Source organism: Chionomys nivalis, chromosome 23, assembly GCF_950005125.1.
Source record: "Chionomys nivalis chromosome 23, mChiNiv1.1, whole genome shotgun sequence".
NCBI classification, from domain to species: Eukaryota; Metazoa; Chordata; class Mammalia; order Rodentia; family Cricetidae; genus Chionomys; species Chionomys nivalis.
In genome coordinates this window covers 37804581-37831650 of record NC_080108.1, presented here as the reverse complement: position 1 = coordinate 37831650, position 27070 = coordinate 37804581, and the positions used below count along the sequence as shown (strand labels likewise).

The window sequence follows — 27070 nt, the reverse complement described above, 5'->3', positions numbered from 1 at the left end:
GTGCACTTCTAAACACCTGTAACGACTAGATGTTTCAGATGAGGACATGAATTTTTCTCCTATATACACAGTAGTGTGGAAACCACACACAGGTAACAATGGTTAGATCTCAAAGTGTCTTCTGCTGAGAGCATTCTGGTCTTCAACTGTTTTCTTCAGCCCCTCCCCTGTATTGCATGACACAAGCATCTGGCACTTGGATGACAGTTTCACTACTCTTCAGAAGACAACCTTGCTGTGAATTTTAACATGGAGTACACAGAAGGTGTTAGTTTACTAACTCCACTTTTGATATATGCTGGCAATTTAATACCTAGAAATTAGGTATCATAAATGAGGACTCCTTTGTTCATTATGTACAACATATACAGTATAGCAAAGTTAAATGTATATGACATGCAGGGTGTTGAGAAGCTATAATCGTCTAGCACACTAATGGGATCTTTTTGCAGATCCCCCCTCCCACCTCCTCAGCCCACTGGACAAGTCCAGCCAGTGCTCTGTTCTCGAAGGTGGATTAACAACTCTACTTCTAAGCATAGTATCTCCAGTTTTTCAAAACTATTTACATAAAATATTATTCTGCTACTTCTACTTTTAAAGTATCAAACACTTCAAATACCTAGAAAGACCAGATATCTCATGTAAGAACTTATCTGCTATTCACACTGCAGTGGCAAATAAAACTGTATGAAAAGCAGCTTCTTGGAAGGTCCCCGAAAGGGAGTGCAGGGCACCTCCAGCTCCTGCTGCAGGGGCTTCTTTGTTCCACATGACCCTGCCCCTCCCCAACTTTGCCCTTTTGTCTGCAGGGCCTATCAGGAGTCCCTGTTCCTGTGCTGAGGAGATCCATCCAGAGGGGTGAGTGTGCCCCCCCCCCCACAGGGCAGACAGTCTGGAAGGGATACAGGGCTCCTTCAGCTCCTGCTGCAGGGGCTTCTTTGTTCCACACCATCCTGCCTCCCCTAAGCCTGCTCTGTTGTCTGTGAGGTCCTTGGCTCAGGAACAGATCCTGCTCCTGCACTGAGGGGATCCAGCCAGAGGGCACTCCTTTCCGTATGTGGGGTCCTTAGATTCACCAGCATGACTGGTTCCAGTGAGATAGATAACCCAGTCCCAAAAAGATGAATATGGTATGTACTCACTCATTAGTGGATTCTAACCATAAACAAAAAGCATTGAGCCTATAGTTCGCAATCCTGGAGAACCTAAATAAGAAGGTGAACCTAAAGAAAAACATATATTTATCCTCCTGGATATTGGAAGTAGACAAGATCACTGGGCAAAAGTTGGAAGCCTGGGGGTTGGGGTGGGGTGGGGGAAAGGGGAGATGGGGAGAGAGAAGGGAGAGGGGGAGGATTGGGGAGAGCTTGGGGGAATGGGATGGTTGAGATTGAGAAAGGGTGGATATGGGAGCAGGGAAGAAGATATCTTAATTAAGAGAGCCATTTTAGGGTTGGCAAGAGACTTGGCTCTAGAGGGGTTCCCAGGTGTCCAAGGGGATGTCCTCACTTAGGTCCTTGGGCAGCAGAGGAGAGGGTGCCTGAACTGGCCTTCTCCCATAGTCACACTGATGAATATCTTGCTTATCACCATAGAACCTTCATCCAGCGATGGAGATAGAGACAGAGACCCACATTGGAGCATTGAACTGAGCTCCTAAGGTCCAGATGAAGAGCAGAAGGAGAGAGAAGATGAGCAAAGAAGTCAGGATCGCCAAAGGTGAGTCCACCCACTGAGACAGTGTGACTGATCTAATGGGAGCTCACCAAGGCCAGCTGGACTGGGACTGAATGGGCATGTGATCAGACCAGACTCTCTGAATGTGGCTGACAATGAGGGCTGACTAAGAAGCCAATGATAATGGCACTGGGTTTTGATTCTACTGCATGTACTGGCTTTTTGGGAGCCTTGTCTGTTTGGATGCACACCTTCCTAGACCTGGATGGAGTGGGGAGGGCCTTGGACTTCCCACAGGGCAGGGCATCCTGACTTCTCTTAGAACTGGAGAGGGAGGGGGAGTGAGAGGGAAATGTGAGGAGGGGAGGAGGTGGAAATTATTAATAAATAAATAAAAGACAAAAATTAGCTTCTTTATTCATTAACCAATACAAGCAACACATATACATTAGGACTTCCCACACCAAGATAGAGATAGAGAAGAGAGAGAAAGATGGATAGATAGATAGATAGATAGATAGATAGATAGATAGATAGATAGATAGAAAACACTAATTGAGAATGGCATGTGGGCTTTTGCAATCTCAAAACCCACCCCCAGTGACACACCTTGTCCAACAAAGCTCATCTCCTAACATTTCCCAAAGAGTTCTACAAACTGTGGACCAAGAATTCAAGTGTATGAACCTATGGGAACAATTTCATTCAGGCCACCCCAGTTATGGTGTTTATTACAGCAATAGAAAACTCATCAATTCTTTTCCTCAAGTCCTCCCAGGTCCACCCAGCCTTCTCTACTAACCCATCTCTTTGTGCTCTCTTGGATTATTTTAATCCACTATGCCTAATTTGTTCTGCTCATATACCCTTGAGTGTGTGGCCATTCACTGCAGCATGGCTGACTTAGTAGGGCCTGAACCCTTAAAGAAAAGCCATTCTTCTCCCAGTAGCTATCAATTGCCATTAGCTTCTTGGCTAGGGGTGACATTGTGTCTATCTCCCCTCTCCACTTTGAGATTTTGTCTGATCTGAGCGTGTGCCGATACTGAGCATGCTGTCACTGTCGCTACTCTGTGAGTCCACATGTGCAAGCAGGGGCTGTGTCTGGAAAAGAGCTTCCTTGCAGTCAGGCACCATGTCTGGATCTTGTAGTCTTCCTGTCTCCTCTTTCACAATGGACTCTGAGCCTTGGGGGAAGAGGGTGTGACACAGATGTACCAAGTGCAGAGGAACTTAGTCTGAAATGTGGCATGTGCTACCAAAACAGAGTCAGTTTAGAGTGCTGGCTCAGGAGGCTTCACCACCACGTGCCTTTGTTTTCCCGACACTAGTTTGACTGTGAAGGTAAAATTCTCTCCTCTGCTCATAACACTGGGTCACGAGTGGTTATGGAAAGTCCCTGCAGTCCTGTTTCAGCTCCAGTGGCAGGTCTGCTGTAAGGTGCCCCTCCCACATTTGAGCTAGTTGGCTGTTGGCACACTTGGGGGAGTGAGGGCTCTGGGCCTGCCATGCAAGGGACTTGGAGGTGTCTTGCCACCAGGCCTCCCAGTCTTAGGACTTAGGGAGGGGAATGTCGTAGGGAGGGAGTATTGCCAGGGTCTGATTCTATCCTTCCTAAATACCAAGATGAGGAGCAAGCACCACGGTGTCAGGGACTGTCCACAGAATCCCCTCACCACACTCTTGTCTGCCAGGCAGGGCATGGAGTCTGCTGGCAGGCTGCTATGCAACCTCTATGTAACCTCCTGAGGGTTGAAGAGGTTTGTCCTTTTCTTCTGGGCACAAGAACCCACATAAAGAGATCTAGCTCCACAAGTACTTGTTTTATTCATAGAAGGACATCTCTGCTCCTGTCAGCTACTGAAAATCCCTGCAGTCTCTGTTCAACTCGAAAATGGAATGGCAGGCGGCTCTAACGCACCCCTCAAGCATTGTGTTCTAGCAGTCCTGTCCACTCCATCAGTTTTTTCCCGTATGCACAAAACCGGGAGTGAGAGGTAAGGAGAGGTTGGGATTGAGAGCCTGCACTCTTGGGGTCTGGCTCAACTTCTTGTATTAATTCGCCAGGATTCAGAACAAACAGAGCCTCTTTGTCCTCTCAGCTGTAGGCAACAAGGAAAAGGGGCTCATCAGAAAAATTACAAGTTTTGGCTGCTGAAGAAGACATTGCATAATTCTTAAATTTTCCAGGTTCACATTTTGAAATTTCTAGTTAGGAAGAATTCAGCCTCACACTCAGAGGACATTTTGTGCTACATCTAGACACAAGTTCATTATCTGTGGACTCCTTCCAAACTTGCAGGCAAGAACTCAATGCTGTGGAGTACTCTATGTGAAATGCAGGTTGCGCCCATTTACAGTAAGTTGGTGTTGGGTCTGATGTGGGATGCTCCTGCATGTGCTGGAGTGATGCAATGCACTGTGCACCCATCTGTGTTTATTCCAAAACGGCATGCTTCTCTCAAAATTTGCAGTCCTTTAAAATTCCCTTCCAGTTTCACTTTTAAGTAAATAAGCTTGCAGAATGCACGCATCTCTCTGTATTTATTAACCACCAGGTAAAGGCACCAAGAGAAGTGTCTGGATGATAGCAATACAAGGCAGACAGTAGTTTTCTCCTGAGATCCCATCCAATGGAGACACATTCTAAATGAACAGAGGGCAACTTTGTGTGATTATAAAATGAACAATAAATTAAAACATTTCTGGACATACCTATCACACCACATCACCCAAGGTTCAGGCCTTTTCTTGGAATAGGAGCCAAAAGAAAGGGAGAGGTGAAGGTGGAAAATTACTTGGAAAATTACTTGAAGGACAGAATCATTTCCACACGTGACAGGGAGGTTGCACAGGAGAACTCACAGTCATCGTGACAGCGTGAACAAAACCTGTGCAAGCTCAAAGCAGACAAAATCCCAGTGTGGAGGGGGCTAGGTGGGCACAAAATCCCATCCCTAGCTCAGAAGCTATTGTAACTTGATTGTTATTAGGAGAGGAAGGGTCATTTTTTAATGCTATGACCCCTTGTTGACCAACCTCTAGGGAGACCCCATTCCCAACAGTAGTTGGCTCATAAGAACTTGATTTGATGAAGAGGATCATAGAAGAGATCTTTAAGTTAGGTAGGTAGGGAGGTAAGAGTGGAGTTGTGGATGAAGAGTCAATACGATAAGAACACACTGGATAAAATCCTCAAGGAATTAGTTAAACTATTTTTAATAAAGAACAAGTTCGTGTGAAGAGCTCTTCTTAATGTCTGAGAAAGAACTCACTTGTCTTTTAACATTCCTGTGAAAGAAGAGGCTGAGGAATAGAGAGCAATGTGAGTCAAGCCAGTCCCAACCCAGGCCACCCAAGAATCCCTTTCCCAAAGAACATAAGTCATGTAAGGAATAGCCAAATGTGACTTGGCAGTGCCTTGGCTAAAGACCAAGAGGTGAAATCATTTGACAACTTTTCCCCTTATAGCTCTCATGTCATGGTGTCCAAAATAACTAAAACAAAGGCCAAACCTTTGGGAGGCATCACTCCCAAAGGCGCTGATCTAGGACAATGATTCTCAAACATGGTGCCCAGCCTTGCCTGACTTGCTTCATTGTTGTAATAAGAGCGGCAGGGCTGCGTCCCCGGCACCCGGCCGCCCGCCTGTATGGCTAGCTTATGCCCCGAAATAATTACATGGAAACTGTATTTTTTTAAACACTGTCTGGCCCATTAGTTTTGGCCTTTTATTAGCTAGCTCTTACATATTGATCTAACCCATTTTTAATATTTTGTGTAGTCCCACGAGCTGGCTTACCAGGGAGAATCTTAACCTGTGTCTGTCTGGAGTGGGAGAATCATGGCGACTCCTGACTCAGCTTTTTTCTTTTAGCATTTTGTTCTGTCTACTCCGCCTACCTAATTTTCTGTCCTATTAAAGGGGCCAAGGCAGTTTCTTTATTACTTAACCAATGGAGGTGGGTCATCTTTCTATCTGTTGTTTCATTGGTTAAGTAATAAAGAAACTGCCTTGGCCCCTTTAATAGGACAGAAAATTAGGTAGGCGGAGTAGACAGAACAAAATGCTAAAAGAAAAAAGCTGAGTCAGGAGTCGCCATGATTCTCCCACTCCAGACAGACACAGGTTAAGATTCTCCCTGGTAAGCCAGCTCGTGGGACTACACAAAATATTAAAAATGGGTTAGATCAATATGTAAGAGCTAGCTAATAAAAGGCCAAAACTAATGGGCCAGACAGTGTTTAAAAAAATACAGTTTCCATGTAATTATTTCGGGGCATAAGCTAGCCATACAGGCGGGCGGCCGGGTGCCGGGGACGCAGCCCTGCCGCTCTTATTACAACACTTCATCCTGCACCGCTTTACCAAAGTCCTCCTCATCCACCATACTGCCCCGGGGTTTGCAGTCCAACAAAAAGCTCTTCACTTCCATTCTCTTCATCTATTATTCCTTCTTCCTGACAAGGATTCACCATCTTCTAACTTACATGGTTTGTCTACATCATCTTGTCTCTCCAATGAAATATTCACATTCATCTTCTTGTAACAAACAATTTCGGGCAAAAACCCCCAACCCTGAGCTATTTCTTTCTGGGTGAACTCTTTTTGGCCCTACTTCTGTCCCCAGGCTTCCATTCCAGGGTCCTTGAGAACAGAGAAACAAATGTGATAACCTCATCATACCCACTGTGTTGCAGCTATACACTTTCCTTCTCTAGGGAAGTGAACAAATTTAACTTCTTCTTTTGGATAGAGGGGCATGGATACAAAATGAACTGTAGCCCCCGATGACCTAAATGCAGTTTTCTCAAAAGATAAATTCACATAGCAAAACCTGTAGGAGTCCGCTGCTACAAAGTCAGCTAGTGTTCCTGGATTGGGGGGATGCTAAGGCTAAGGAAATATCAGATGAAAGGAAGTGAGACAGAAAACACAGGATAGAATTGGGAGGTCTATTTGGTCATGCCAAAATAGCCAAACAGGCCAAAGTTTATTTCAGAACTAGTTTATAAGCAAAGGCAGAAAACTGTACACACAGCACAGACAGTCAGTATCTAAGCACAAGACAATTCCAGTCCTTGAGTGAGCAGCCTCCTCTCTAACATGTGCTTGCTTCTCGGAAGCAGCCTTACTTTCTATCTTGATGTTCCTGAGTTTTGGCATCAGCAGTATTCTTTCTATTAGATGGAGTGTACTTTTCTCATGGGCAAAGTGCTCTTTCCAATGGGTTAAGTCAGATGTCTCTCACAGCCCTCCAGATTACTGGAAGAAGCAGAGCAGGCAAGCTTGAACTTGAATGACTTATATAAGTCAGAATTGACTCCAGATGGAAACTGAGTCATATGTGGGCTACCAGAAAAACCTAGTGTTGCATTTCTATCTCCAATAGCATTTCCTGATGTTTTCTCCCAGCATTCCTGTTTGATGTTTTTCCACTTTCTGCCTGAACCCACTGTAGCATAAATAACAACCTGTGGGCCCTGCTCATGCCTCCTTATAGTGTGTTATTCATGACATGACTTTGAAACAAATTCCTATACTATTGTGTTCCTGGCTTATCATAATATCAAAATTTAATCTGCTTTCTTGTCTTCCTCAGCAACTGCTCATGAATAAACACATTTGAGTCTGAAAAAGTCCTTTTCCAGTGTTGAGTTCACTTCTGTGGATGTTAAAAGTCAATTTCTGCTGTCCTTTCTCCTATTTCCTAGGCCCAACTTAATTTTGAACTATGCTTTGAAAAGACATTAGCTCAGTCTTTGGTTTTGCCATGCACCCCCATGATTAACACATATACATATTTCCTTTTCCAATATTAATGTTTCTTCCTTAGATATTGGTACTGCATGATTAGAGGGAAATTATTACCTTGATTATTCCTAATCAGGTTGTGGAAGACTGAAAGCTCAGCATGCCACATTCCTGAAAATAGCTGGATTGCACAATCTGGGGAAAGCAGAACTGTGTCAAGAGAAATCTTTATGTTTTGAAAGACAAATTATGGCCAAGTGGTATTATGCAAGCCCAAACAGGGTATTACTACACTAGCCAAGGGACAGTATATATAGATAGTCCCAGCCACATCTCCTCAACGAGTAACATGAGCCGCTCACCTGAGGTCTCAGCAGGAACTGACAGCCCCAGGTGAGTTGTCAGAACTTTCCAGCATTTGTTATTTGCAGACTCTGTTTCCCAACAGTATTTACTTGCTGTGTTTTCATGCTCTGTCTTTCTTGAATGTACTAGATGCATTAGAATTCACAGGAGGTAGTACTGTTGGCATGGAGGTGTCTTGTATGCTTCTGTGTAAATTCAGCGAAGGGCAGAGTCAGCCTTCTACAGATAGACTGCAGAGACCTATGACGGCTATAAAGTCCCCACATGCCTCTCCGGAAGCTTCCTATACAGTTGGGGTTTGACTGGCAATATCAGAATGCAAAGTGCTTTATACTAGGGGTCCATTTGCAAACTCTCAGGCACTGGGAGTCTAATGAAACTCATGGAAATGGGAAGCTAGAAACTCCTTGGAATTCACTTTATATCATCTCTCTACATGCGTGTGGATTTATGTATAAAAATCCAGTGGGCTTTGGTGCTGGCGTACAAGGATAGCTCAACATTATAGAAGCATTCTCCACCCCATGAAATGGCATGTTCATCCTTGTGTTTCCCTGACCCTACAGCAGGATGAAGCCTTCCATTGCCATCAAGTCCTGACTGAAATATTCTGTGAGACTTGATTTCAACCAGAAATCTTGAGGCTTGTTTGGATGTAAAACTCAGACAAAACTCCAACACAATTATTTTGAAATGTTGGATGATCTGGACCATCTACTCCTATTAGAGATTTCTCAGGGCCTCTTCCTTCATCAAACCTGATTTTTCTTAACCCAGAAAGAATCTACAGCCTCTCATTTCCTGGGGAAACAAAAACAAATCCTCTTTTCCATAGTAGCATATCTTTTGACTTAAATTTTGAAGTCAAGGCATTTTAAAAATATATATGTGGATTAATCCAGCAACATATATAATCAAATGTATTTTAGCAGCTTTTGATCCTTCCCCAGTCATCAAAGAATTCATAGACAACACAGTAACATACAGTATCTATATTGTCTGTGTAATTTCCATCTTTACATGGCTTCATTTTAAACTCTATTTCTTTTATTTTTATTTTTTGTTCTTTTTGAGACAGTGTATCTCAGTGTATCTTTGGTTGTCCTGTATCTCATTCTGTAGACCAGGCTCTCCTTGAAATCACAGAGATTGTTTTGCTTCTGCCTCCCAAATGCTGAGATTAAAGGTGTGTGTCACCACACGCAACTACTCTCTTATTTTTCTTTTTTATTAGATTTTTTTTTAAAAAAATAAATACCAATCCAAATTCCCACTCTCTCCTCTCCTCCCATTCCTTCCACACATCCTCCCACCCCACCCCTTCTAATCCTAAGAGAGTGTAAGACACTTTGCTTTATGAGGAGTCCAAGGCCCTCCCCACTACATTTAGGCTGAGCAAGATATACATCCAAAGAGAATAGGATCCCCAAAAGCCAGTACCTGTGATAGAGATAAATCCCAGTGCCACTACCAGTGGCTACTCAGTCTGTCCCAGCCATACAACTGTCAGCCACATTCAGAGGGACTACTTTGGTCCTATGCTTGTTCCTTCCCAGTCCAGCTGGAGTTGGTGAGCTCCCATTAGCTCAGGTAAACTGTTTCAGTGGATGAACCCTTCATGGTCTTGACCTCTTTGCTCATATTCTCATTCCTTCTACTCTTCAACTGGACATTGGGAGCTCAGTCCAGTGCTCTGATGTGAGTCTCTGCCTCTGTTTCCATCTGTTGTGGGATGACGGTTCTTTAGTGATATTTAAGATAATCATCCGTCTGTCTACAGGGCAAGGCCAGTTTGGGAACCCTCTCCTCTAATGTTTAGGGTCTTAGCTGGGGGTGATTCTTGTGGATTCCTGGAAATTTTTCTAGAGCCAGGTTTCTTGCTAACCCAACAATGGCTTCTTCAATCAAGATATCTCTTTCCTAGCTTTCATATCTGTCCTTCCTCCATCTTGACTATCCCATTTCCTTAAGTTCTTCTCAACACTCCCCTTCTCCCCTTCTCTTCTTCCCTTTCCCTCCCTCTATCTCTGTCCCCCTACCATGCTCCCAATCCTTTCAGGCAACCCTGTCTGTCTCAAATTTTCAGGTGGGTCCATGTATGTTTTTCTTTGGGTTAACCTTATTAATTAGCTACTCTAGGATCATGAACTATAGGTTCAATGTCCTTTGTTTACAGGTAGAATCCACTTATGAGTGAGTACATACCATAATCATTTTTGGGGGTCTTGGTTACCTTACTCAGGATAGTGTTTTCTAATTCCATCCATTTGCATGTAAAATTCAAGATGTCATTGTTTTTTACTTCTGAGTAGTACTCTAATGTGTAAATGTGCCACACTTTCTTTATCCATTCTTCAGAAATCTAAGAATAGATACCAAGTATAAAAATTAGAATTAAAACTAGCATAAACAATATTAAGCAAGGAGCATATTCTAAGTTTTTTTAATAATAATTCTATCCTAAAGAGTCTCAGTCTTGTATTATAAGTGGCTTGTCTAGATCACAAGAGGAAGGCAAATACAACTATCTAATCTTCAACCACACTGAAGGCCTGAGAAAGGAGATAATATTACTTGAGTAGGTAGGAACTGCAATCAAGCAGCTTCCAAAATATGCAGTACATGACAGAGAAAACTGGATACCCAAAGTCTCATTTGCAATACTGAAGCAACCAACTTTGGCTAAGGCCTTGAGTAATGGACAGAACATTTTCTGAGGTAGGAAAATTTTCAGAACAGTCTTACCCTGTCTTGGCAAGATTTGACAGTCTTCTTTCTTATATCCTGCTTGATCTGGCTAAACATCATGCATTTTGTCAATGGTCAAGGTATGGGCAGTTCCTTGCCATCGGGCCAGTTTTGTGAAGAAAAGAAGCTCCAAGTGAAGTGTCTTTGGTACTCAACATTCTCTCAGGAATAGACCAGTGCCACCAGGCGCAATCATGTCTCACATTAACAGAACCCTATGTTACTTAAATGTCATATTCTACAGTTCTTTAAAGTGTTGGATGATTACCTATTTGGTAGAATACAATCTCTAAGTATCTAAACAACTTGATTAGTCTACCTATTAAGTATGACAAACATGAATTACTATTGACCTATAATACTAATATCTATATAACTTAAAGACTAAGACTTTATATCAGAAATTTAAATAATCTTTAAATAACTGTGCAGTTAATGAGGACAATGTCCTCAAAATGTAAAGAATGTATAAGTATCTTGATCAGAGGTAGAAATATGGTAAATATATCCTAAAATTTTATCAATATACAGGATGTCTTAAACAGATTAAAAACATGTATACATATAAACTCTGACAAAATAAATTTGCATAGGTGTATAAATATTGTACACAGAAATAGGAGCATATTCAATATAACAGATATAATTTGACTTGTAACCATATACAAGAATCTATACCAATGTAAATTGTCCATATCTCACAAGTATTCACTCTGTTATTCACTATTATTATTATTGTTTGAGTAAGCTAACACAAATCTACCTATTATCCCATTCAATTAACCCTCTTGTTTTTCAAGGAGCTCTCTGGGCCTACATAATTTCCACCTCAACCCACAACCCTATACAAGTAATAATCAACCCCTGAATGGTGTCCCTGTCTCTGAGGACAAACTTTGTTGGGAGAGGGGACATAGTTTTCTAGAATTGCTTCCAGCTGTCATGGGTGCAAGGTTCTTTCTATGGGATTCTATAAAAGTAAAATGATAGTTAAGTTTAAAGATTATTGTCTTGTGTAATTGCAAATAGCCTCTGAGTAGTCAATAGGGTATTTCTGAACTTCTTATTTGGAATTCTGGCCAGAGTATTTTAAGAAGGTGCACCATTTCAGCTAACAAAGTTGAAACCCTCTTGAGCAACTGGTGCCAAACCAGTCTTATAGTAGTGCTACCAACATCATAATGTCACATCAACTAGGTGAATTTTTGTTGTGTGACCCCATCTTCTTCCTGAAAACTTCAAACCTTACTGCAGGAAAATCTACTGTTGATTATGGAAAATTTAAACATTATTCATATAAGCATATATTCAACAAAAGATATGATATAAACAAAATAAGCATGGAGAAAAGTAAATTATTTTCTTAAAATGTATATTCTTTCTGTTCCATACCAGATGGCTCCTGACATAAGACAGAAACTCCAAATTTTTCTTTCAACAATATGCTTTGATTTAGAGAAGGATAGCCATTGTCTAACCAAAGCCAGCTATATATATACATACATACATACTATTTTTGCTTGGTAATCTTTTCTGAACAGTTATTCTTTCCTTTGTAGGCATCTAAATGTGCTGGGTCTCTTGACTGTTTAAAGATGTTTTCCTTTAAAGACAAGAACAGAACCCTGCCACAACCCTTACATGGTTTCCTTACCACCTGTATGGTTGTCTCCTCAGTCAATGAGCTGTTATTTCTCTTTGTAAAGAAGTTTCTCTTCTTCAAACTGAATTGTTATTAATTTTGATGGTATCCATAGCTTTACCAGGTAATGACTCCATAAATTCACTGCAATATTAGCTACATATGGCCTCAATCTTTCTTTCTATTCTTATGGCCCCATGCATTCAACCTATCATGTGCTTTGTTTCACTTGAGGTAGGGATCCAATTACTAGGAATTGAATATCTGCCTCTTGAAGAGACCAATTTAGATGCCAAGATTCTAGAGTAAGGACATTCACGTCTACACCAATTTCTAGTAATCCCTCAATTACAATGTCATTTATACACACTCTTAGATTGGTCTTTGATCATATATAGAAGTTTGCCAAAATCTATGTTTCCTATTTTCTACTGGTGTTTTTGATTCATTCTCCATGTCTATTTCATCATCCAGAATAGTATGGTTTTCTAAAATAGGCACTGGATGAGACATGCTCTCCTGGTGAGACCTGTTCTCCACAATGACTGGGAATGACTGTGAAGGCGCAAGTCATAAACAATCCCACACCAGTTTGGAATTGTGATTAATAGGGTGGTATTTATTTAAAGGGGAATAAACTTACAGATCACCGTCCCAGACAACAGCCCTCTGCGCACACAATTAGGAAGAAGTTTAGTCGCCGGAACCGGAGCAGGAAGTAAAGAGAGAGAGGAGGGAAGTAGCCACTTTTTTTAAAGGGAAAGAGACCACGCCCCAATGGGCTGGTATCTCAGCGGCTATTGGCTGGAGGAGCAGAAGGACCTCCCGCAACATGACTGGACTACGTTTGACCCAGGGGCTTGTGAGAGGCTCCCCGAAGAGTTTCCCAATGGTATCAGTTTGCCTTGTCTCTCTTTTGTTGATCTACACTCATTGGGCCAATGTTGGCCTTTGCCACATCTCCTACAAATACCAAAAGGCTGAGACCACTTATTATTGCTATTCCCAGAAAAGACATTATTCCTAGGGATTCCTTGTCTACAATATGCTCTCTGATGTCCTGTTCTACCACAATTAAAGCATTTGACATTTTGGTGTCTCCTCATACCATCGAAAATCGCTTCTGCCCAAGCCTCAGTACTATAGTCAAATGTCTCACCATTTTTTTGTATACAAGATCCACTCATCTATTGGTGCTGATCTTTTTGTATTCTAGTTGGCATTTTCAAAAGCCAGAGATTCAATAAGTACTTGTCTAGCTTCTGGGTCTGTTACTCCTACTTGTACAGCCTTAGCTAATCTTTGTAAAATGTCACTGAAGGGTTCTCCCTGGCCCTGTTTAACTCAGTATATGATTCAATTCTCTTTTCTAGTTCCTGAATCCTGTCCCAAGCATTTAAAGTGGTGTTGTCTGAAGGTTTCTGTCTTGCCCATTTTCCGCAATCATTAAGTCCCAAAGAAATCACACAGAGGTCTACATTAGTTATAAACTGATTAGCCTAGTAGCTCAGACTTCTTATTAACTCATAACTTATATTAGTCCATTATTCTTGTCTATGTTAGCCACGTGGCTTGGTAGCTTTTTTGGCAAGGCAGTCACATCCTGCTTGTTTTGTGGCTGGGTCAGGACTGCATACTAGGACTTCCTTCTTCCCAGAATTCTCCTGTTGTCCTTGACCCACCTCTACTTCCTGTCTGGTTTTCCTGCCTATACTTCCTGCCTGGCTACTGGCCAATCAGTGTTTATTTAGAATATAATTAACAGAATACAGCCCATTGTCCCACACCAAAGCAGTTGTGCTAAATAGGGACAAAGTGCATTTGTCATAGAAAGCCTGGTCCTGAGGATCAGAGTAATGGTCCCTGCCAAAAATTTGATCTTCCGAAATCTCAAACTCTTTTTGCTTCCTTCCCCCCTCCCCCCGTTACTCTAAAATTTTTGCCTCTTCTCACTAAGAACACTTACAAAGCAGCTGGGGTCAGTCTTCTAGAACTGCTGAGATTAATTGAAGCAATCATGTGGCATAGCCCTATTGCTTGAAGTTCGTGTTTTCACCATGTCCCTAACAAAAGATGAATGTAGGCCATAAGATACTATTGCTTATTCAGTTTCTTTCAGATTGTTTTTACCTATAGATTGCAATGTATATTCTTTGACTACCTTAGCATATTTTTGTGCCAGATGGTCTCTTAGATGAAATTACTGTATAGGCAGTTAAAAATCTTGGTCAATCATCCCAGTGTCTAGCATGTACTGATGAGGCTAAATTCTGTCCTTGTACCTTCTGTCCATGCTCATCAGTTTTGATAATTTCCTAAATCTTTAAAAATATTTTTACCACTGCCTTTTGTAAAGTCTGAATCTCCTGTCCAGTGATCCATTCTAATGCCCTCATTAAGGATTCCAAGGTATGAAAGTTTGTTCAGTGAAGATAATGTCTCATTTTTGGACATAATTTTGATTACATGCAGATTTCCTTCCTGGAGAGATACCTTATCCACCAATCTATCATCACTTTTCAAGAGATTCTGATTATTAAACTCAACAACATGAATTCTTTCTGATAATGTCTCAGTACTCTTCAACATTGACTGAATTTTCTCTATCAAATTACTGCTATACCTCTCCATTTTATTAATTTTTATGAATTATATATTCATTATTAATTTATAAAGATTGTATCATTTCTAAAAGTGCCTCATTCTTGGCTCTGTTATCAAACCATTTTAATGAGATAATATGAAAAACAGAACTAATTCCAAAAGTCAAATAAATGGATGCATAAGCAAAATCACATAAGCCTTGCAGAATACCATTCATAGCATAAAAAAATGATTAGTAATATCCTGAGTGGTAATAATTTTTAGGCATTATGTAATTCAAATTTATCACTTACCTCCTGTAGAAAATTTCAGTGAATAGGTGTCATAATCTTTATTGGCCAGCAGATGTCATGGTTGCAGCTGTGTTGAAGAGACCCAGAGAAGCCTGCTGCATTCTCTGGGATGTTTGTTCTGGGTCTGCATACTATTATCTACTTAAATACTGACAAATATGCTATGTTTAACAAATTAAGAGCAGTTACTAAGGACAATAAAAGTAATTCCAAGAGTTATTGGCCAGAATAAGGAGAAAGCCCAAAGCTTTTCATCAGTTGCAAGTTGCAAACTGTGCATGCGGCAGGGATTGCCACTTGCAGAGTCAGCAGAGTGTGGGTTGTGAGCTGCAGGTGGGTAATGTGCTGGGCTGGCAAACCAGGATCACCACTGCGGAGCTTAGGCTGGCAGACTGGGACCGCCACCGGGGATGTCCTGATAAGCAAGTGTGAACTCGTTCCCTCATTGTAGTGCCAGATGATGCTGAAGATAAGCCCAATAATCCAAAGATAACTCTGAATAAAGTATTCTAAGGTTTTTCTTTATTAAAAGGGAAAACTCACAGAACAGGAATGGTGGTCCATCATCAAGGTGTAGAGCATAGGAAGAAGAGGCTTATCTGGGCAGGACCACAGCTTCAAAGCTTTTTGGTCCCTTAAGTCTTGCCCCAACTTGGTCTAGCCTCTTAAAAACCATTGGCTGAAGGAGGTTCCTCATCATTAGGGCAAAAACTTATCCAGTTAAACTTCCAACTTGCAAAAAAACCCAAGTGGTTAAGGACACCTAAAGCAAAAGAAACAACAAATTAAACATTATGTAAATGTAATTAAAGGAAAAGGTCAGATTCCACACCGCTATTCCAAGATAGCGGATCTTGGCAGCATCAGCCATACTGTTCTTGCTTTTGAGTCAAGAGGGATGCAGCAGTAATTCTTCCATGTTAAGGAGCACCATCAAGACCATGCAACTGGCAGAAGAGTCTCTGCATGAAGGCCTAGAGAGGATACTCTAGGTGGCTATTAAATTGAAGCCTAGATTACCTGGAGACCAGAAGATGTTGGAGATGCCAGTATTGTGAGATACATTACAAGGAGAGCTGTATAGAAGGAGTGGACCCAGTCCAAGATATAGATGCATGTTGCAGTCAGAAAAACTGAAAGGGCAGAGCCATCTCAACCTTTTGACATCAAGATGTGGAGTTACAGGATGTGGAGTTTGCCCTGGTGGGTTTTGATTTTGCTTTGTTCCAGTATTTCTTCACAATGTCTCCATCTCTATCTTTTGTAATGATTTTCTTTGGTCTTTGCCTTTGTATGTTGGAATGTGTAATTGACTTTTTGGTTTGAAAAGGATTTACAATGAAGAGATTGCATGAGTCTCAGAAGAGATTTTAAACTTTTTATAAATGGTTCATTTTATTTATTTTTTAAATTAAATGAATCATTCATTAAATTTCCAAAATGTTAGAAATATTTTACTTGCCTCTTAGGCTCTCTTTTTACATTTTACTTTCCAAGCTTATTGCCTCTTCTCAAAGGTCACCTTCCTAAATAAGTAGCCCCACCCCATGGTACCATTCTAGTAGTGCTCTTCTGCCCAACTCTGAACTTCAGATACTGTTTGTCTTGGCTCTTTATTCTTAGCACCGTTGTTATGGTATCTCATATTTTGAATACGTTGTGCCTTTATGTTCATTGTATTGTAGAAATTGATAGTTTCCTTTTTAGTCCTTTCTTGACCCAGTATTGATTCCCTTGAGAGTTGTACAGTTTCCATGAGAGTGTAGTCTCTCTGTATTTTGTGTTATTGCTGAATTCTATCTTTAAGTTTTGGAAATCCTATAACATAAGGGGATTATCCCAATTGTTTTTCTTTCTGTTGAGATTTGCTTTGTGGGCAAGTATATGGTCAGCTTTAGAGAAGGTTCCATGAGGTGCTGAGAAACATTTCTGTGTTTAGGTGAAATGTTCTATAGTTGTCTGTTAAGTCCATTTTAGTTATCACAATTGTTAGTTCCTTTATTTCTCCATTAAGAATCTTCCCAACAGATCTACCTGATGGTGAGAGTGGTGTATAGAGTGTTCCACTATTATTGCATTTGGTTTGATATGTGCTTTAAACTATAGAAATGTTTTTTTCCGAAAGTGTCCTTGTATTTCAGACATAAATGTTCAGAATTGATAGAGTCCAGAAGGACATAATATTACCTAAATAAACAGAAAGTGCATTGTAAGCAGTTTCCAAAACTCTAGAATTGACAGGAAAATCTTGCTGCCTGGACAGTCACCCAAAGTTCTTCTGTAACATTGGGACATCCATCTTCAGCCTATAGGCCTATAGATCCTGCAGATTTTTTCATGAAGCAGGAAATTTCATAGACAGTTCAGCTTCTATTGGCAATTTGTCCGTCAGTGTCTTCTATATCCTGCAGAATATCTGTCAGACTCTTTCATGAAGCAGGAACCTTGAAGGACTATTTCACCTTCTTTAGGCAACTTCAGCAGTCATTTTTCTGTGGATCTTGAATGTCCAGTTTATACAGCATACCATCAAGCAGTCCAGGCGAGAGCAATTTCTTGCCCAAATAGCTAACAAACTCTATAAAGAGCCCCTTTGATGCCCATCATCCTCTTGAATAGATTGGTGCTTCCAGGAGCACATGAGTCTCATTATTATTAAAAATAACAAGTTCTTAAAACATTTTAAATGCCATATTCTGTTAGTATTTGAGAGGTTTTAAGAATTAATATTCATCTGAAATATATCTCTGTACATCTACAGAACCTGGCTATCATGACTCCAAGCCTGATTATTATAAATACTTATTAATCTATAATGTTAATTATAAATTACATTTTAAAATGAACTTCAGAAACACAATACCTTAAACAAGAGCAGAATTGTATATAACAAAATTGACCTTAAATTTGCATAAATAAACCAAGATCCATACCAATTTGAAATATTACTCTCTATAACATATCTGTCTTTAAATGTAAACAAACATTTATAAATAATCACTTAAGGAATTAGGGCATTGTTTTCTAAACAACATATAGAGGGGAATCCCACATCATCCCTGACTCTGCCATAGGCATATCTGCTTGTAATTCCCACCCTGATCTATTCTGTACTGCCATAGGCCCAAAACAGCTTCTTTATTAACCAATGGTAATAAAACATATTCACAGAATACAGATTGAAATCCCACATCATAAGGGAAATCTGTTCATGATGTACATCAAACCATTGATCTGTGTCACTTGAGCAGAGTTTTCTTCCTGGTCTAAAATACTTTCAGATTTTTGTATATGACCATTATACATCCATGGATATGTATATCCATGTACACATCATGGTGGTCAGAGTTAGGAGTAGTATTACAAGCAGCCATTTCCTTTTTATCTTCATTAATGTACCCTGTAATTTAATCATACTACAATGAGAAACTTTGCTTGCTTACCCATTTCCTTAGCTGTTGTTAATAGCTGCGCAGCTTCATGACTATGAAGAAATAGTCACTCAGAATCATACTGAGCCAAAATACTGCTCTACTTCTCATTTTATTAACTTCATATACACATTGGAAACTCTAGGTTGATAAATAAATATTTAAAATTTTAAACTTTTATTTTCTATATGCTTGTGTATTTTTATTAATGCAGTGATGTCAGTACACTGAATAAGGTTTGGAAGTCAGAAAAATACCCTCATGAGTTAATTCTCCAGAGATACTTTGTGAAAATCAGAAATAAATCTCTGGTCATCAGGTTGGAAGCAAGAGTTTCTGCCCTGAGTCAGCCCATAAATAAATATTGTAAAGAATATCATGCCAGAGCAAAAAAATGTAGTGATTAAAAATATTCAATTGAGCCAAAGAAGATCAAACAATATTGGAATGCAAAAGATCAAAATACTGAAGAAAGGTGAGGTTATAGTTCATTGTTCATGAAAACCTGTACAAACATAAATGAGTGAAATTTTCTCAAACACATAAGAGCTGTGTGTTTTCAATAAAAATTTACCTATATAAATATGCATTTTAATATGCATTGTCTAATATGGAAAATAAATATAGAGACGTGAGGTACATTAAACATAAGGACCAACAGGGTTATCTAGGAGACTCCTAAAACATACAGTTTATTTCTTTTTGTTTCCCTACCTGAATCAGAAGGTTAGACCATATTGTTCAGTACATAATACAGTTTAGACACAGAGTCCAGAGGCCCCTGAGTTGGAACTGACTGAATGCCTCCTCCTTGAGAACTAGTTTTATTTTTATTTATTTATTTTTTTTCGAGACAGGGTTTCTCTGTAGCTTTGGAGCCTGTTCTGGAACTCCCTTTGTAGACCAGGCTGGCCTCGAACTCATGGAGATCCACCTGCCTCTGCCTCCCGAGTGCTGGGATTAAAGGCGTGCGCCACCATCGCCAGGCGAGAACTAGTTTTAGAGAACAGAAGGTAATGTACAAAATTTCAAAGGAGAGGAACAACCAATAGTCCTATTCAGCTATAAACTACAATAATGTCCAGCATGTTATGATTACCATAAGGGTAAATAGTGGTAAACATACCTAGGAGATAACCAACAGTTCTGTGATCACATTTAAAATGAGCTCTTTTCATGAAAGAACTCATGCCTAGTATTGAAAATGTAGTTATCAACCCAGGGATACTTAAATCATTGATCTTGGATGAGAACCTATAACCACCGATTGACTAAAGCAGGAAAACCATTAAGTAAAACCTAGATTTTTGTACTCATACTTATTGATAAGTATAGTCCCGGCCCCTCATCAAAGAAAGTTCCTTTTAAACTGGGTGGTGGTGGCACACACCTTTAATCCCAGCACTGAGGAGGCAAAGGCAGGCAGATCTCTGTGAGTTCTAGGCCAGCCAGGTCACAAGCACTCAAAATACAGTTGTGGAGGCCAGTCCTAGTAAATACACCTATAATGCAACTCGTGTACCTAAGGCTTTGGTATCTTTGAAGAACAGGTAAGATGGGTGACAGAAAGTTATTAAAAGCAAGAGGACCTAGAGATTTGTTGTGAGATAGTGTCTCTTGGTAATATCAAAAGCTATACCCATACAGTCTCACTGATGTGATTGACTAAACATGAGCTGAACAACGATAGCAAAAATAAGCGTGCCAAACTAGATGGGGGTAAAACCACAAGGCCTTGATCCTACACAACAAACTACAGACAATTAAGGAATGTGGAAAGTGGGCGAACATACCAACCACCTACAAAAGTATCAAGTGTTAAAGCAAATAAAACATAAACCAGCACATTATTTATAGGAATATATGTGTGTGTATGTATATAACAAGAGTTGCTGATAAAAGAGATCATTATCTTAATACAAAGCAAGGAGGGAGGTATGAGATGATTTGGAGGGAGGAAAGGGAAGGCAAATTATGATAATCTCAAAATATAAAAGAAAAATATAACATGAATATAAGGACCAAAAACTTTTGTCACCAGAGGCATATTTGAAAACAGAGCTATTTCAGCTTAATATTAAGTGATGGACAAATAAATATCATTATACGGAAAAAAGTATGTTTTGCAAGTTTATTGAATAGGTATTCACAATATCCAAGGCAGAGTTTTAAACAAGACAAGGAACAATGGATTACTGATCATGAATCTGTGGAAGTCATATACTGAACGTGATTACTCAAATGCTAAGATCAAGGAGTCCTGGTCATTTGCGGTAGTATGGGTGATTTAATGTAATGCACATTGTCCTATGCCTTTAACATGAATGTGAGGAGAAAATATCACATAATCTCATTTACAAGTAGACTGCATATCAAAGAGTCAATGTATAGAGACTGACGAGATGATAACAGTTAAGTCTTTTGGTGAATAAGGTATAGAAAAGGAAAAGCATAGGTTAATAACATTGAGTACTATAAAAGCAAGATGAAGTGACATTCATTGTCTTAGTTAATTTTCTGTTACTGTGATGAGACACCACGAACAAGATAACTTTCAAAAGCACACATTTAATTTGGGGACTGATCCTTCAGTCCACGACCATCATGGCAGAGAACTTGTCAGCAGGCAGTCAAGCAAGCATGGAAATGTAGCAAAAGCTTACATCTGAGCTTACTTCTGAAACACAAGCATGTTGTGGAGAGAAGTAGAGAGTACAAACTGAGAAAGACAGGTTTTTAAAATCACAAAAGCCTACCCCAAGTGACATATCTCCTCCAACAAGCCCTGATCTCATGGCCTTTCCCAAACATCCCACAAATTTGGACCAATCAATCAAGTACATGTGCCTATTTGACTCATTCTATTCAAACCAGAACAATCCACTCACTGGCATCCATAGGCTTTTGCTGTTATCATAAGAGCCTGGCAGTAGACCAACAAGTAGGCAAGCATGGTACTGAATAAATAGCTAAGTATATTCATCTGGTCCACAAGCTTAATGCAGAGAGAGAAAGGAAAATTGAGAGAAAGAAGGAAAAAAAGAGAGGAAATGGAAATAAAGTATTCTTTTGAAACCTCAAAGTGCACCCCTGATGTCAGAGGCTTTCTGTCCTGCCTGGTTTCTGTCCTCCCACCAGGTCCCACAGCCTTTTAGCCCCAAAGAAATTACACAGAGGTCTATATTAATGATAAACTGATTGGCCCATTAGCTCTGGATTCTTATTAACTCTTATAACTTATATTAACCCATTATTCTTATTTATGTTAGCCACATGGCTTGGTACTTTTTTCAGCAGGGCAATCACATCTTCCTTATTCTGTGGTTGAGACAGGATTGGGGAGGAATGGGCTTCCTCATTCCCAGAATTCTCCTGTTCTCATTGACCCGCCTCTACTTCCTGTCTGGTTGTCCCACCTACACTTCCTTCCTGGCTACTGGCCAATCAGTGTTTATTTAAAAAATAAATGACATAATATAGACAATTGTCCTGCACCAGTCCCTCAGTGACACAACTTCAAAAATGAGGTCTCACCTCCTCATCCTTTCCAAACAGCTCCACAAAGTGGGGAACGAGAATTAAAATATATGGCCCTATGGGGGCTATTGAAAGTCAAACCATCACAGTAGTAAACAGCATGAGATCTCTATGAAATAACAGTGCATTGCACACAAATCTTTTGCTAAAATTGAAGTTATGTCACAAGGAAGGAAATGAATATTTACATGAGATGAGGTATACATTAGTTTTTTCAACTGTAACAACCATTTCACAACATGTATACCAATCTTCATGTTACAAGTCTCCAATCTAATCTAAATTTTAATTCAGAACAGAAATATGGACAGTACTGAGCTCTGAGGGAATAATTATGGTTGTACAGGAAGTGGAATAAGCAGAGTAAAGAGACCTTCTGGACCTTTATTGCATCTCAGTTCTCTACCCAAACTCTCTTAAGGAAATTTGTCAGTTTTCACTTCTGATCTGGTCAAACTGTGCTCTCTTAATTGTGCTTCAATTGAAATTATCACACACTTCAGCTTTAAAATGTAAATATCATTTTATAGAAAAATGTTACTAAAATAAGCATGTTTCAAATAATAAAGATATGGACTCTGTTAATGGCATAAATTTAAAGCAAGTTTGATTTTAAGGAAACCTAGTCTAAAGAACCTCATTAGAAATTTGTCTTAATGGATTAGACAGTCAGGGAGAGGGGAATCATGGCAAACAAAAGAGGGAAATAGAAATGACTTGACCAAGGAATGTTAAGTAAGGCCTTGTGAAGGGAACCAGAGTCTACATTCTCTCTCTACCTTCAGATGTGCATGGATGTTGATGGCTCTCAGTACAATACCTCACCAGAGTCTTCCAATTTGGAAAATGGAAAACACAGTGAAAATGAAGATAAGGAAACCACTGGGTGTAAAGAAGTTTAAGACAGACTTCTCTTGAAAATGCCTACTTGTTAACTAAGCAAATTGTGTAAGAATGATTATAGCTACATAAAATAGCTATAGCTTCATAATTTTTTAAAACTTATAGAAATTAATAAGAACTGGTATTGTAAGGTATATCTATTTAATGTTTGAAGCACTGAAAAAGATTGTTTATAAGAAAGGAAATTTAGCAAATGATAACAATATTTAACAAGTATAACTTCAGTGACTAATGAAATGCAACACCTTTCTGCATTCTTAAGCCTTCTCATGAAAAAGGGATTTCCCAATAGTAGGAGAAATCCTTGCCCCCAGAGCACTTACAAGGAGCCCCATCAAACGGATATGATGAGGCCTTGTGAAAGACAGCTCCAGAAATTCTGCAGTCAGTGTTTGCATAAAAAGTTTTCTGATACTCTACTTCCACAAAGATGATTTTTTTAAAAGCTGATTGAAGTCAGGTGACAAACTGAACAAGGATATGAAAATATTCCACATATAAGAAAAAATTCTCTCTCAAAACTACTCTCTCTAGTCAGAGCATCTCTGAGTTGCTGCACTAATGTGTTTACAGGCTCTTCTGTAAAGCCTCTCTATCCACCTTCCTCCTTCTCAGGAGTTTCCTGCAGGGCTCTCTGCAGAAACAGCTTCAGAGACTTCTGCTGGAACCTGCGGTGCCTGATGGAGCCAACAAGGAAGTAAATGATGGGGTTGGCACAGCTGTTAACACAGGATAGGAGTACTATCACATAAATATCACAAATGTTAAGAAACAGCAAACTCCCAAACAATTGGTAGAGGAGAAAGTAGATGCCCAAGGGGAGACCAAAGATCAGGAAGAACAACACTGTGAGTACAATGATCACACACAGCCTGGTCACAGGGATCCGCAGTGAGCCACAGATAATCCTCACCAGCAAGGTGAGGCTGGACACATAGAGAACTACAAATAACGCTATTAACCAGGAAGCTGTGAAGTAATTTAATGTCTGACACCGAAAAACATCAATACTATTAAACAGAAAGCCACATACCTCTCCATGCAGGAGACTCAAGAGCAGGGACAGAGCCCAAAGCAAGGCACATGTGACAGCTGATGTGTGCCTTGGGCGTCGGCAGCGATACCAGATGGGCCACAAAACAGACAGGCAGCGCTCAACACTAATGGCACTGAGAATGCTCAGGCCAGAAAGATAAGTAAATCTTGACAGAACAAAAGACAACCAAGGGATATAGATGAAAATGGAGTAGAAGATGTAAATTACAAGAAAAAGGCAATATACAAACTGAAAGCTCAGGAAGAGAAAGTCAGCCACAGCCAGGTTGAGGATGTAGACAGAGAAGGCATTCCTGCGCAGGCGGAAGCCCAGAAGCCATATCACTATGGCATTTCCTGCCAATCCAACCAGTATAAAGACAAAGGAAAGATAAATTGTGGCTTGGAACATGATGTCGCAATATGAAGAATCAGTGTAGATGCTTCCATTTGGTGCTGTGATAGTAGTCTCCCAGGTTGAGGTGTTGGAATCCTTGCTTAGGAAATCTCCACTAATGTTCCTGGAAGAAAAAAAGAGACATGAGCACATGCTGTGTACTCTCTGATTCCCAGGACTACCCTGTTCTGTGGTAATGAATGAGATGGTTCATGAGGAGTAAAATCAGAATTGTAGAGATTAAGAATTTTATCAAATCCAATGTTTCTGGAGCCTTAATTTAAATACAGTTTGTATTTTTGGAACTATCTTCAACCCGTGGCCTGTACCAGCGTAAGAGTAATTGGTGGTCCTGTAGACACTCTATGTTTGGCACCATGTGGAAAGAAGCAAAACCATGAATCCAAATTTCTTTCTGTCCTAAAACTGGTCTTTCTCTGGTACAGGAACTTGAAACCAGAAACATGACCCTCAGTTGCTCTCCGTTCTGGCAGGGAAAAGCTTTCAAATGGGAAAATGTGGATATCATGAAAGAGGAAATGGTAATGAAGGAAATGGCAAATCTTACTGTGACCAATATGAAAAGAAGCTGACCTACAGGCAAAGGCTAATAAGTCTTTATTTCAGATTTGAAACTAGAAATCATGAAAGTCTTTGAAGACATTAAACACATTTTTGTTGTTTGTTTCTATATCACAGTTATGCATTTCTCTGTTAAAACACGGTGAGAAATTAAGGCTTTTCACTGAACAAACGAATATTAATCATAGACCCAATAGTAGCTACAGATTGAGAGTAAATGTTTTGCATATATTTTAGAGCATGTTAGTGCCACAAAACACATAGAAAAGGAAGAAAATTTTATTGCTGAGCTCTCTGTTAGTAGAAACTTCATTTGAAAGAATGATTTATGCTACAAGATGACTAATAATGGGATTTGTGATTCCCAAACCCAGGAATGTCCAATAATTCAATGTCTAATAAATAAATTGATGGCATAAAAGAATTTCAGCCCAGAATTTTGGTATTGATTTGAGGTTAACTGAACTTCTAACCCTTTTACAGAAAAAGAAAAGGAAATTTGCAGAAAAGGGAAAAGAGGGAAAGAAGTGACAACTGCCTAGATAGAGGGATTGTGACACAGAGAATACCAAGTATAACAGAAAACATCTGCCAGGCATGGTAGCTTACTTGTGGAATACCTGAGAGTAGAAAATGAGCCGGGAAGAATTCCATGAGTTCAAGTATAATCTAAATTACACGGTAGGGTACAGAAAAGCCTGGCTTGAAGGTAAAGAAAAGAACAGAAACAAAGAATGAAAGAAAGGAAGGAAAAATAGAAAGGAGAGAGGAAAGGATAGAGGGAGGGAGGGAGGGACAATCAAACAATAGTGGACTGACAAATGTACATGGAAAAGAATGAGCCTATATAACTAAATGCAATGGAAACCGTCAACAGTAGAAGACACAAAACAGATGCTGATGCTAAAGGATGCAGTCACATGTGTCATTTTACCCACAAAGTGAAACCTATCCCCAAAATATCAGAGTTCTGTATAAACATCTTAGAGCCGGAAGAGCACAGAAAAATAATGTTCCACATCCTGAGAGAATATGTAACTGTCAATCAAGTGTCACAACCATCCTCATAGAAACCACTCTCATTGTTTACACCCTCTTAGGGTTACCCTAGGTATCCAGCTTGATAACCCACCTTGGCCTTCTCTGCAGGTATTCACAGGCCTCTAATTAGAAACTCCCTCCCAAATATTGTTCCTGTGGGATTTCCCCAAAAGAAGCTACACAATCAATGAATGGACTATAGATTTGAACAGAAAATCACCAAAGAAGAAATAAAAACATCTGTTAACATTTTGAGAATTGTTCAACATTAGTGGCCATCAGGAAAATTCAAAATAAAGCTGCTTTGAGATTTCATCTTATCCCAAGGAGAATGACTATCATTAAGATTCCAAAAAACAATAAATGCTGATGATAAAGTGGGGAAAGAGGAACACTCATTTACAGTTGTTAATGAGAATGCAAACTGAAACCGCCACTATAGAAATCAGTATGGTGATTCCTCAGAAAATGAGATAGAATTGTTATAGTAAGTGTACTTGCTAGTCTTGTGTCAAATTGACACAAGCTGGCATCATCATGGAGGAGGGAGGTTCTCCTGACAAAATGTCTCCAAATATCAGGCTGTACATAAGCCTGTGGAGCATTTTCTTAAATAGTGAATGAGGGGAAGGACCCAAAACCTTATGAGTGGTGCCATCTCTGAACTGATAGTTCTGAATTCTATAACAAATATAGTTATGTGGTCAGAGACTAAGCAAAATAAATAACACTTTTAGGGAAAAGGTATCAGAAAGCATCTTACCTTTCCTCCATTCTGTTTCCAGGATGTGGTAAGCTCATCTGTCACTAACAGAAATGTCCAGAGAGTCAGCCGCCAACAGGCAATATGTCTGTAGTGCAGAAACGGTAATGAAAATTGTGCTTGAGTAAGGATAATCAAGAAAGGAAGAAAGATCTGTGGATTTCTGCACTTGGATCTGGTTAAATGAATGTCTCTCTTTTGAGTCATGCTCTTCAAGGACTGTTCTCAATATTCGGTGTGGTCCTTGTCTCCTATCCAATGACCAAACCAAATCCTATAGCCCCTCTTCCTTG

The 27070-nt window shown here is 39.8% G+C and overlaps 1 protein-coding gene across 1 annotated transcript; it reads right to left on the bottom strand.

The window, feature by feature from the left end:
• Nucleotides 1-23551: 23551 nt before the first annotated feature.
• Nucleotides 23552-26788, bottom strand: LOC130865111 (mas-related G-protein coupled receptor member B2-like). Its single transcript, XM_057756000.1, has 2 exons — nt 26778-26788; nt 23552-24515 (listed from the first exon to the last, which is right to left on the bottom strand). Exons 1-2 carry the CDS (start codon nt 26786-26788, stop codon nt 23552-23554), a joined length of 975 nt encoding a protein of 324 aa, XP_057611983.1.
• Between the last annotated feature and the right edge of the window lie 282 nt (nt 26789-27070).